General features: G+C 33.7%; 1 protein-coding gene across 1 annotated transcript in view; it reads left to right on the top strand.

Moving 5' to 3' along the window:
• DPYD (dihydropyrimidine dehydrogenase) overlaps positions 1-14,244 on the top strand; it is an 862,317-nt gene that overhangs the window by 453,682 nt on the left and 394,391 nt on the right. The window contains 1 exon segment of the mRNA XM_043575643.1: positions 9,595-9,810. Coding sequence (XP_043431578.1) covers positions 9,595-9,810 — 216 coding nt within the window.

The following is a 14,244-nucleotide window of genomic DNA, read 5'->3' as shown; positions in this document are numbered from 1 at the left end:
CCTCTCCCTCCATAACTCTGTAATGTAAAACCCATGAGACCAGAAAAATGTTCCTTTTTTACTCCTGTGTTTTACCACCTGGTCACAACGCATACCATATAGTAAGTACTCCATAAATATCATTTAAAGATTAAAAATGGCTATGAAATATTTTAGATCATGGGGCACATGAGATTTAGGAAGCACATTTTACAAGGTCACTTGACTCATTGGTGATTCTATTTTAGATTGCTATATTATTCAGCTTGGGCTGCCATAACAAAATACCATAAACTAGGTGGCTTAAACACTAGAAATTTATTTTATTTTAGTTCCAGAGGCTGAAAGTCTGAGATCAGGGTGCCAACATGGTGGGGTTCTCATGAGGGTTCTCTTCTTAGCTGTAGGTGGTTCCCGTCTCACTGTGTCTTCACATGTGTCTCTTCTTATAAAGGCATTAATCCCATCGTGAGGACCTCACCTCCATGACCTTATCTAAACTTAAGTTGCTCCCCAAAGCCCAACCTCAAAATGATATCACTTTGGGGTTATGGCTTCAATATATGAATTCTGAGGGAATACAAATAGGTCCATAGCAGTTGCTAAAAGAGCTGGTACCTGGCAGTAGGAGTAAAGTTTAAATGGAAACGAAAGAATACAAAAGAGCATGCTAGGAAGAGAGGATAGCAATTGTAGACACCCAGCGAAAGATAGAGTTTAGTGGAAGTCCTGTGTGACTGATAGGTGTATTAACATAGAGGGTGGCATAAGGTAAATTTGGAGAGGGGGACAGGACCAGCTTATGAATGATCTAAACCATAATAGTCTCAATATTAATGAAATGCAATGTTGAATGAATGAAAAGTTTTAAATAATCATATTTGTGTTTTTAAAAGGCCCTGGTACAAAGTAGAGAGTAGATTCTAGTAGGAGGCAAGGAAAATGTAAAGAGCAGTAACAAATAGTCCCAGTAAGAGATAATGATGGCAATGACTATAGATAGAAGTACATGGATTCATATATTTTGAAGATAGAGTCATTAGGTTTGATGGTAGAAGAGAAATGGGTAATGAAAGATAAGAATCAAGAATGATTTATATATTTTGGGCTTAAGCTGAATGAATGGTCATGTCATAAAGTAAATGGGGAGAACTCGGGGAGGAATAGTTTTTTGTTGAAGAGGAAGGAATTTTTGCATGATGCTACTTTAAGTTGCTTAAGATCTGGTAATTAGGGATGGAAGTAATGTTTAGATGAAGAAAAAGAACACATTGTTTTGACTTAATGTTTAATTTGTGGCCTTTCTCTACACTCAGGTTACAAATATTTTATTAAGAGCGATGTGAATATAATCCTTTAAAGAAGTGAATAAAATGGGATCATTATTTTTTAGAAACTTTTCCATAGCCTCATATCTTTTCTAAAATTTTCATTACAAATGGTAATTTCTCAAAATGGAGAATTGAAATCTGATTTTATGTTATAATTGTAGTCACTCTACCTAGGCCTTTCCACCATGGAAGCAGCTAATCCAAATGAATTTCTGCTTTGCAAGTTTTTCCTCTCAATAGATATTTCTTCAAAGGGCAAAGTAACTGACCTGGAGTTAATTAATGCATAAATCCTGCCTATGAATTAATCTAGTCATAAGTAGCTATACAATGTTATTTATTCTTTGCCCTAAAATAATCTCAGAATGGATGCTTCTAGAGCAGCTGTACCCCAAGATAGGGACCATTGTAGTTACATCACAATGAAATATAAATAAAATGAGTAAGTGCAAGCTGTTTGATGATTTTAAATTGGATGGAACATAGTTAGTAGTTATTTTCCCTTCTTCAATCAAATATAACACTACCAATAGTCTTGCTTTTAACAGTGCTTTTTTTTTTTAATTTTCATTCTAGTAAAACAAATTAGGGAAAAATGCAATTGGGATACATAATTATGATGTGATTTGCTTTTTCTCCACAACATAACCATTATACATGCAAATTTCTCTGTGTATAATTCCATGACCCAGCCAGGTATATTTGGAGAATACCGGTGATAAAAAATAATAATGTAATAAGGAAATAATAGGCCATTATAATTTAAGATTATATTTATTTTTATTTTCATTCCAAAATGAAAGTTATTATGATTGATTATTTTATTAATATCTGAATGGAATATACTTTTTAAAAATTTTTGATAATAGATTCTCAATTTGTGTGTACTTGTGTTGTGTTTGTATGTTCAATCAAAGCATCATGAGAAATACTCAGATCATTTTCCAACTTTGAGGGCATTAATGCTTTAGAAAAGTAATGTTTATGGAAACAGGAACAGCTCGATATAATGTACAAAGTGTAAGCTTTGAATTCAGGTCTTGCTCTATTATTAGCTTCTTATCTTTGGAGACATTGTTGTTTATTTTGAGCTTCATTTTCCTCATTTTCAATAGAAGAATAATGCCTAATTTCAATAGTCATGATCATAAGGAGAGAATAAGTACAAAACACTTATCACTGGGTCTGGCATAAGTATTATTTGCAAGTAGACAAGTATTTTATGGATTGTGAGAGTAAACAAATGTCCTATTTTTATAGTAGGCCTCAACATTTGGGTGGCGTAATGATGGTTGTCGGAATTGATACCTTATAAGCAGATAAAGGTCCCTATATGGGCACTTCTTAGAATATCTGCTCACCTTATAATAATACTTTATTCTCTTGAACAGGCCCCTGGTAGCCATTTATTTTAATAAGGTAGACATGTAACACATTTGTGGCCAAACTTGAATGTCTCATTTGAGAATTAGGAATTAGGGGGAGCATTGACATGGCTAAAGAAGTGATTCTCAGCCTTGGATGCATAATTCAATTCCTTGGAGAGTATTAAAAAACTACTAGTGCTCGAGTCTTCTTCTGAATGATTCTGATGTAATTAGTATGGAGCCTATCTGGCCAGGACATCAGAATTTTTAAAACCTTTCAAATGTTTTTAATATGGAAAGTTAAAAATTACTGGGCTAGACCTATAGAATAGCAACCATTCTGCATAAAGAGTCAGAGGAAGCCAATTGGCAGAGACAGAAGAATAAACTAGATGCACAAGAAGAGGAGTAAAGGAAAGACAGATAATCTGGCTTTCCCTGAGGAGAGCCATTCCTTGAGGTTTAGCTGTGTTCATGAGTTTCACAAGATGCTTCTGTACCCTCGCTCTTAAACAGCCATCTGAGGCTAGTTTCTACTACTTGCAACCAAACAAATCCATTCGAAGGCAGAAGTTAAAAATCATGTGGGACAGAAAAATGTTTCATTTTAAGTTGGCTCCTAGCAAAATTGTGAAATCAGTGAATGTTTATGTCACTGTATGTGTCTGACATAGAATGCATACATTTACATAGTAACTTAATTGCCCAGAGTAGTTATTTACCATTGCACTAAATAACTCTTTTTAGTGCCTTTGCTAAAGTCAACAGTCTTCCAGTGGTAAAAGTTGAATTTTATTCAGATTAGAATCATAGAATAATGGGATATGTATCTGGAATGCATTTCACGATTATTTCACCTAAATTGATTATCATTTTACTGGGAACTGATGTAAAAATGAGACTAAATACCCAAGATCACTAGTCTGATGTATTCAACAAATATTTCGAGCATCTTTCTGCCAAGTCTTATGCTAGGTGCTTAAATTAAATTAGGTTGGAGGCACATACATATAAGCAAACAAGTACAGAATATGATGAGGGAACAACTTTGCTTGCGGACAGCCGGGCAAGTTTCCTAGTGAAGATGACAACAGGACTAACTTTTTTTTTTTTTTAACATTTATTTATTTTTGAGACAGAGAGAGGCAGAGCATGAATGGGGGAGGGTCAGAGAGAGAGGGAGACACAGAATCCGAAACAGGCTCCAGGCTCTGAGCGGTCAGCACAGAGCCCGATGCGGGGCTTGAACTCACGGACCGTGAGATCATGACCTGAGCTGAAGTCGGACGCTTAACCGACTGAGCGACCCAGGTGCCCCAGGACTAACTTTTGAAAGATTGCTTGGAATTTTCAAAGCAGAAAAGCCAGACAGGAAAGGACATTTAAGCGAAAAAAAGTCAAAATGCATAGGTACATTAATGATATTGTTTTCTTTGAGAAATGGTAAGTTATTTAATAAATGGAAGCATAAAATGTTGTGAGGGCATGGTACTAGATGAGATTAGAAAGAGTGAAAGACGAGATTAGAAAGTGTGGGGAGCAGGGAGGAGCCCAGGTCGCAACTAGGGTTATATAATGCTAAAGAGCTGAGGCTGGATTCTGCAGGTAGTGAAGAGCCTTGAAGGATTTTGTAGGTGGAAGTGAAGTGAGAAAATTTAAGTGTGACCCATATAAATTTGGGACCTCTCATGGTTTATGCATTTCATGGAGATAATATTTTTAATGGAGTTATAAGTGATTAAAATCTTCGCTAAGTCTCCCCTAAAAAAATTCTGAGAAGGACAAAGAAAACTTTGTAAAATGCCATCTTTAGACGTCCCTCTCATTTGCAGTGTCTTTTAGTGTCTAACAATGGCTTCTATAAAAGAAATGTTACTTTTTACCTTTACACTCTAAAAATATGCCAGACATCTCAATTTTTCCTTAGTCTCTGTTTTTACCTCCCTCTTCTGTCCTCTTCTCAGTTCTTTATCACTTCAGTCTCTTGATTCTATAGGGTTTTTGTTTTTGTTTTTCTTTGTTTTTGGTGTTTCTATTAATTATATTTTGAACTACCAAAGAGATCGTGGTAATATCCATAAGACAGTTTCTTGTTTGAGAAAGGGAAAGGAAGAGGAAATCACATAAATTTATGTTGTTGCACTTAACCCTTTTAACTATGTTAGCAAAGTTCTCAATTTCAGAACATAAAAGGTAAATGAGGGGCATCTGGGTGGCTCAGTTGGTTGGGCGACCGACTTCGGCCCAGGTCACGATCTCACAGTTCGTGAGTTCAAGCCCTGTGTCGGGCTCTGTGCTGACAGCTCAGAGCCTGGAGCCTGCTTCAGATTCTGTGTCTCCCCCTCTCTCTGCCCCTCCCAATGTCTCTCTCTGTCTCTCAATAATGAATAAATGTTAAAAAAAAATGGTAAATGGGATATCCAACAAAGGATGACAAGAATATCAAAAAGCATAAAAATAATTATGAAGATCTAAATGCTTAGCCTGGGGGAAAAGGCAATTTGGAAAGAATATGATAGTTCTTTAAAACATACCTGAGGATTGCCATGTGAAAAAGTGATTTTACTTATCTTTGTCTCTAAGAGGGCAGAGTTGCCTTTAAGAGTAAGTATTATATATATGATACATAATACATACATATATATTACATATATTTCTAATTATAATGGAGATATTAATTTGAATAAGATATGCTCACTTCCCTCAAGGAGCTTATGTTCTATTTGAAGAGAAAATCAACATGTACAGCACAGTGTGATGGCTACTGAGGTAGGAACATATTTTAAATTGCAAAATAGCAGAGATGACATTTAGATATATGAGACTAGGGTATGAAATGTATTAAGGAAATGCCCCAGGAAGCATGTACTTGCATAAATGAATTGAATTTGGAAAGATGAGTAATCATTTGATGGGTGAAGAAAGACTTGGTTTATTTTTTAGGCTAGTGGAAATACATGATAACACATGGAGACATGTAGCAGTGTGATGAAGCATCTGGGGTTTTAATTTTGTGTGTGGTTGGTTGGTTGGTAGATTTATTTGTGTTTTTCTATTTGTGAACTCCAGGGACCTGTCTGTTTTGTTCATCTCTAGAACTGCAAGTTCTTAATAAGTACCTGCTGAGTAAATACATGAACAAAAGTAGTTTTATATGAATGTTAAGAATTGCATCTAAGTACATGGGCATTACCTTATAGAAGCAATCAATATATGCTATGAAAAGAAATTTGGTTTCCTGAAGATATGGATAAGTTTTAGGATATTAGTGATTAAAACATATAACCAAATATTTTCAATGTAATTAACAAATTGAAAGAATGTTATTTTTTTATGCCCTAGGAGCAATCCAGATAAAATTATTTATCTATAGTGGCCAGGGAGTGCTTCAGATCAGGAAATTTTATAGTAGGTACAAAAGAAAGATACCGAATGTGAAAGGGTGCAGAGGCAGAGTGGCATGGGCTATTTTGGGGAACAATGACTGAACCATTATATTTCTGAGAGATAGCTTAGGCTAGTGGAAGGAAAACTGACCAACAAAATAGAAAAAAACCACACATTTTGTTCTGGCTTTGTCATTAACTGAATAACTTAGAGGTACTCACTTAATCTCCTTTACCTTTAGTTTTCTCTTTATAAAATAAAGCTTTTAATACTTCTAAATATTTTTAAGTTTATGTATAATAATAAATATAGCTGAAAGGATTGATTTGGGACAATCTGCGGAGGAAGCTAAGGGGTAGTCTATTTACCGTGATCTTCACTTACTGGTTTTTCCTTTGTTCTTTTAGAAAATTGGTTTAGTATACCTTTAATTCTATTTGTTGCATATAAATTAATTTATGGTCAGTATTGAAAGTATAAAAAATAAAATAAGGCAAAATTTAAAAATTAACAGTCATCTTACAGTTCAGATAGTGCTGGTTAAGATATTGATATTTACTCTTTATGATAGATGGATAAACAGAGAGATGCATAGCAATACATATAATAATATATAGCAAACATATATTAAATATTTATTTGTTTACTTATTTTTTACTGAAAACTTTTGGATTTACATATAATGTTAACCCATTGTTTTTTCACTTAGTACAGGATAAAAAGGCATTCATGTCAATACAGTTTTTATTTTCTGTATCAGTTTCTGTATCAGTCTGATGCCAGTATAATATTCCTTTTCACAGTGGTATTATTGGGGAACTAATTTTCATAGCTCACCATGTAGGTTGTTTCTTTCTTTCTTTTTTTAAATTAAGTATTTTTTTATTTTATTAAGTTTTAGTTTTAATTCCAGTATAGTTAACACAATATAGGTTGTTCCTTACATTTGTTATTTACTAATACTGTTGGATAACTGGAAAATAGTATTGTCTGAAATTGAAAATCTGGCTCACATATTCTTTAGAGGAGAATATGGGATACACTTTGAAGCAGTTGAGTTTTAATTAACAGCACAACATCCATATCCAAAGGTCTTGAAGTCTCTTGGAAATCTGAGTTTGGAGGTTATGAATGGAATTTGGGAGGAATTAGCCTCATGGTGAGAGCTGAAATTTGAAATGCTTAAGTTGACTGAGCAAGGGTAGAGAGGGGAACAGGCTTTTAAACTTCAGAAAAGGAAGCATACATTGGGCATGAGTAAATCGTGAGGTTGCACAGAATAGGTTGCTGTAGCACCACACTGTGGTAAAAAGTCTCAAAGACAAAACAAAACAAAAACCCTGTAGGCACAGTATGAAAAATAACCGCCTATTAAAGATTTGAGATTCTATCATATATGCATACACATCAATAGTATTTTGTCAATAAAAGAAAATACATATTTTATAAGAAGCTGTAGTTCTCAGTTGAAAGAGTTTTACGTGTATGTTTATATTTTGTTAGTTGTTGTTTGCTTTGGTTTGTTTTATATTTTTGTTTTGAAGCTTAAGGAAAATCTTGCAAAGTTTTTCTCCATAATTCCCTTTTTATATTAAGGCAGCAACCTTCTTAAGAATTTCAGGGCAATGCCTTATTTATTGTAAGCTACATAAACTAAGAAATGCAAGTTGAACTATACATACATATCTGCTCCTTGGACCATTGCCTAGTGTCATATAGCTATGATTATTAAGAAGTTCATCTGTAAGATTAAAGAGATTAGATATTTCATTACAAAACCTTAAAAAGAAAAGAAAACTCATAGTATCATTCACCTCACCTAATAAAGAATATAGAGCCATATGCATTTCTGCTGTTAGCCTCAGACACAAAGTTGCCTGAAATTTCTGAGATTCCTCAGATACGAAAAGTGCATCTAAATTTTTCCCAGTATTAACCAATATGTGGTGTCAGGAAAGTCTTCCTAAGTCTAGCCTAAATTTGCTTGATTCAATTTAAACTATGATTTTGCAGTTGAGAAAATCACATCAAGGTCTTTCCCCCCCCCCATACACCCCTGTACAAATTCACACAGACACGCACGCACACACACACACACATCAAACTGACATATATTAATTCCGTATATTCTACATTATACCTTTTGCCTTTGCTAATAATCTTTTTAATAGCATTACAATTCCACATGAGGACAGGAGAAATTAATGTTCACAACAGGACTGACTGATATTCAGAAATGTGCCAGAACATTCCTGGCAGAAGATGCCTGCCATACTTGAAGCTTTGATGTGATCAGGCACCTCTCTGTAGGTGCAGGAGACACATTAGTCTTTCAATTGACAAGTTTGATGCCTTTTTACATATTAAGTGAACTTTCCTTTGCATTATAAATGGTGGAGGTCCAGAAATAATTTGTATGCAAGTCATGGCAATTTTTATCTACATAAGACACACTCCTGTAAAATTAAAGTTATGCTCAAACAACTTTTCCTTTGAGTGATGGTTCACAAGAGAAAGGGATTCTTACTTTGGAATTAACTAGCTCTATCCATTCAGTAACCACTTTGGCTTAGAAAACTCACCCTTTTAATATTTGCCAGTATTATTTGTCTTTCAGAGATAAATAGAGAGAAAGGGAAGGAGGGAGACAAGGAAGGAGACAGAGACAGAGACACTTATTAAACCAAAGGCTAGATGAGATCTTTAATAACGTCCCCAGTCAGGAAGAGACAACAATTAGCAAATACCTACTCTCCTTCAGTGTGCCATGCACTTTGCATAAGCGTTTTCATACTGGAAGGTAACATTACTACAATGTCCCTTTAAGAAAGGTAATTTTACAGTGTTGAGAGCCAGTTGAAGGTTTCAGCCTTAAGTGTTAGGTGCCGGCTTGGTTTCTGAAAAAAGAAACTCTCCTCATGCACATGAGTACATTTCCCACTTTCCAAATTAGTTGTCTTCCTGTGGCTTATGATCTCCTGCATTTTCCAATACCCCTATGAGGTAGGAAATTAGGCAACCAACATTCCTGCTGCTGTACTGAAAACGGTGGAGGAGAAAAAGACATGGACATATTAGGTGGCTTTCCTAAAATCTCATAAACAGAAGTGAGAGTACTGGAAATTGAATTTAGGCCCCCTGACTTGCTGCCGCCCGTATCTCTGAGCAGTAAAGACATTTCCACAAATTAAGACAAAAAGGCTGCTTTATGGGACCAGGGAAATAAATTCTGAAATTATTCCCTTTTGTGTTTGAATCTCTGTATGTTTTAAGTAGAGTTTTTTTGTTTGTTTATTTAATTGATTTTATTTCTGTTAATACCCTCTATAATGCCTTTTAAATTAGAAAAAAGATGATGTTATATGAATTTGGTTCACTGCTAACTGACTTTTTGCCAGTTTTCATCATGGTAAACAGACCAGTGTAATCTGTATTAATTCAAATGCTGTGTTGAAGTGATTTTTGTAAAAGATTGTATGGAAAAATCAGATATGATACAAGAACAACTATTGATTCTTTGTTTTTTGCAGTCACAATATGGAGCTTCTGTTTCTGCCAAGCCTGAACTGCCCCTCTTTTACACCCCTATTGATCTGGTGGACATTAGTGTGGAAATGGCTGGACTGAAGTTCAGAAATCCTTTTGGTCTTGCTAGTGCAACTCCAGCTACCAGTACATCAATGATTCGAAGAGCTTTTGAAGCTGGATGGGGTTTTGCCCTGACAAAAACTTTCTCTCTTGATAAGGTAAGAATATATTTTTGAAGTCATGTTTAAATGTCTATCATGTATTTTAATTAGGGCATAAATATTATAATGGCAAGATTTGCCTGACCAAGAAATAGTAGTTATTCAACTACTGGGCCAGACCTATGGTTGCAAATTAGTTTTTATTTTCTTTCCAATCTTTCTGTTGCTTGGAAGGGCATCTGTTTCTCATTTGTTTTGTCTAGGAAGCATCAAAAACATCTATATTACAAAAGTGCCTATTTCATTTAATAATCACAAACTCATGAATTTTATTTTGGCATTATTAATTCTTTCGTGATTTGTGAATGTGTGTGGATGAGGACCTATGCCTGAACTCAAAGTGAGAGAGACTATGGATATGGTTTGTACATAATCCTGGGATCCAGTTCATGTCAAAAAGAATCATTCAGTGTAGCTCATTTGTGCTGGTAATAAGATTCTTCTTGAATTTTTAAGTACAGAAACTTTTCAAAGTATATATGCCCGAGTTTAATTTGCCATTATGACTTTGTACCCACACTGTAAGTGGACATACTTAGAAGAAAATAAAGTACATATTACAGTTGAGATGAATTCTTTAAAATACAGAAAGCATATAAATACATGTTTTTAAAGTAGTATGATTTATACAATAGAAGGTTGCATCCTTATATGGTTTTGAAGTAGAAAAGCACAGAATTTAACATTATTAGACCTTTTATTGATAAAATTTTAAATGCTGAATCTATGTATTTAGTACTAACTGGTAGTTAGTAATAATTAATGTATAAGAATGTGTGAGTCTAGTGACCAAGAAAAGTGTATCATTATTTAAATCAGCCTTATCCGTAGGCAAAGAAAATAATAGAGAACAAATATGCCCCATTAAGCACATTCTTTCCTTCTTTCTCCTCTTACTAGGATCAATAGCTAGCATTAGTATGGCTAAAACATTACAGCTGTCTTATTCTGACAGCTTTACAAGATGCTATGTGTAGGTGTGATGAAGAAAATCTAGAGATTCCTCAAAAGTTAGAAAAACCAGGGCATAAAAAATATTATAAATGTTTTTATGTTTAAATAACTAAAGGAAGATTCTTTTTCAAATAAATTGGTTGAATACATAGAAATACTTTGGTTAAACAAAGTATAAGAATAAACAACTTACTGGATTCAGCTTTAGAATATCATTAATCAATTGTTTACGGCTTTGTAGAATATTGATAGTATATTTGTCTTTGTTTCAATTCATCCTTTAAGAATAACTCAAAAGCTGTAGTCAAATGTTTAATCCACTGAGGAAAACTGAGTCTTTGATACCATTTAATGACTACATTAGTTACACTGTTTTAAAATTTTTATATGTAAACAGCAATAGATGGCTAATCATGTACAGGCGAAGAATTGTAGAAAAAAATGTTTGCTTTGAATTTGCTGTTTGCGTGCAAAAAAATTGAATTCTGATTAATCAGAGACATCTGTCTTTACTCTGTTGGTGACATGCATTGATTTGTGATGCTGTCTCTTTCGGTAACCTAGGAGCAGTTGCCTTTATTAGGATCAGCAGCAGAAATAAATGTGGAAGCTAACTTCCTTCTAAACCTCCAATTTGAATTTAATCTATCAATTCACAAGTCTGTGATGCTGGTTCAAAGCGAGAGTAAGGAACAAATGCAAATTAAATTTGGCATATAAAACATAATGTTGGGGGTTTTAGGAAGCTCTCTGTTACTTACTTTAATGGCGGGTACAACACAATATTTGTGCAAAGGCTATTTCAGATGTATTTTTGCTGATTATAATGACATAAATAATGATGCCACTGTGGGCTTATATAATGGCCATACATGGTTTTCGGAAGTAGTCAGTTTGCTTCATAGAGATGTAGGGTTTTTCTTAATTTTCTTATATTGTCCCTAAATAGTGATTATACCTATTGTGAATGTAAAATTGTCTTATGAACATCTGTGCTTTCTTATTGATGAAATGTTGTAGCACACAACTCAGTTGGTATAAACATGTTTTTCCCACAGTTTCTTACTAAAGAAATCTATTAAAATATTATATGACTATACATTTGTGTGACATTATAGCATACCAGTTTAGATTAGCCTTATTATAATTTATTATGCCATTTCAAGAATCTACTTAAAATGTATTAAAATTCAGAATCTTGACATTTGAAATTTGGATGCTCTTAATATGACAAAGGTTATTCTATGGAGTTTTGTTATCATATGAAATATTAATATTTCACAATACAGTTTTGATGAAGTACAATTTGCCGAGCCTGCATATGATAAAGAAATTAAATGCTTACCAAGGGAGTTCAGTAAAAATTAGAGCCCTGCCTGAACATCTGCTGGAAATTTTATTATCCTGTCCTACTGACAGGGTGGCTCCCTCGTTGTTTTTGTAGATTGACAGCTGAATATTGCACTGATTTCTGCAGCAAATATGTTTAGGTGAACTTTGTTTCCCTTTTTTTTTATTTTTTTGGGGAGTTTGGAACATGCTTTTGATTTTCATCCTATACCTTTTTTTATACTCTTGACATTTGTAGATGCCAGATTGAGGTCTAATACGCTGTAGCAACGATAGACCATTGACTTACAGTGAAATGCCAGTTGATATCTCAGTAAACAGAAATATTATTATTCTTTACTGTGCAGTCTGTATAAAAGCTGTATGTGGTTTCTTTAGGGAGGCAAATGATCAGATTTTTAATGTCAAATATAAAAAGATCTGTGTTTGCTTTTGTGTTAAATAACATGAAAGATGGCTTTTATTAACTACGTTCTTCCTTCCCAAATCAGCCTTTCTAGAACGCCCCAAAATATGTAGATTGCCTTTCTTGAGATTCTGTTTATGTTTTATAAAGTTGATATTTAAAATATCATCATAAAATATTTAAAATACAATTATAAATTCTTTTCATAAATAAATATATATTGTGTTCCTGTTTAACTAAACAAAGGTGGAAGAGAAATCGATGTCAAGCTCAATTAAAGCTAAACTATCATGACAAACCAGAGAAATGCTCTGTTTAACTGGTAATATTAAAAATTGTTTAGACTTCACATAAAAGAACCTCCTGACTCGTGTCCACATTATACTGATAACAGATAAAATAGATAAAAATATTTGGGAGAATCATATCATAAATTTTATTTTATCAGACATACACATATTATATACTACAAATATGTAATCTGTAAGTGCATGCTGCATGTATCTTTCTCACTACATAGATAAATAAACCCAGAAGTGTTTATTACTATTCCAAATAGAATTCAAACCTAAGCAAAAGTTCACTTAATTTATAAACTATGTAGCATAGATATTAGAATAAACTTGTGATGGAATTTTAGTGAGAAAATGTCTTGAATGCATATGCTTTGTTTTAATAAGTATCAGATGATGAGATAAATACATACACACATAATGAGTCAACAAAAAATACCAAAAACCAAAAACTGAGAAATAGTTAAGATTCTTCATTATTTATTTGGAATCAAATGTTGATAGTAGCTTTTTTCCATAAAATACAAACTTATACCACATAACACAATGCTTAGTGTACAGGAAGAGTTTGATAAATGTTTCATAAATATTTGTTGGATAAATGAATCAATAAACGAATAAATAGATTTTTGGCAAAAGCATATTTTCTTTTTTTTTTCAGCCATATGAACAGACAGTTACCACATAAAAAAATTGACTGTTCTGAGTATTGATCTCAATCAAAGGAGAAAAGGCCAATTTAAAATTTTCATATCCCATGTTGCTTTCTGTAGTGCATATATACATGTCTAAAAATGAAAATGTCAGTGGGGTTTTTTAATGCATGGGTAGTGTTTTAAGACTTAAGAGTCTTTAAAATATTGAGAATTTTTGAGAAAAATAATATGTATTGCACAATTTTAGGAAGGGAAATAAAAATCATCCGACCAGCTATCTAAGCTCATGTGTCAATAGCTATAACAGAATAAATGTAACTTGTTTCTGAGTGCTTTTAGTGACAAGGAATATGCTAGATCTTTAAGGCAATGCAACCTTTTATAGCTATGAAAAAACCCATTTTAGAAATATCTTCCTTTTGAGGCACCTGGGTGGCTCAGTTGATTAAACATCTGACTTCGGCTTAGCTCACGATCTCGCGGTTCCGTGGACTTGAGCCCCACGTCGGGCTCTGTGCTGACAGCTTGGAGCTTGGAGCCTGCTTCAGATTCTGTGTCTCCCTCTCTGCCCCTCCCCTTCTGGCACTCTGTCTCTCTCTCCCTCAAAATAAATAAACAGTAAAAAAAAAAAAAAAAGAAACATCTTCCTTTTATTGACCCCAAATTGGCCTTTCTCATAAGTTCCATCCATGTTTTATAGTTCTGCCTTCAGAGATATCTTGGAATAAATTAGTCTAACTTACTAACATAAATGAATTGTTGATTTTTAAAT

Source organism: Prionailurus bengalensis, chromosome C1 (genome assembly GCF_016509475.1).
Source record: "Prionailurus bengalensis isolate Pbe53 chromosome C1, Fcat_Pben_1.1_paternal_pri, whole genome shotgun sequence".
Lineage (NCBI taxonomy): Eukaryota > Metazoa > Chordata > Mammalia > Carnivora > Felidae > Prionailurus > Prionailurus bengalensis.
This window is presented reverse-complemented; position numbering and strand designations above follow the sequence as displayed.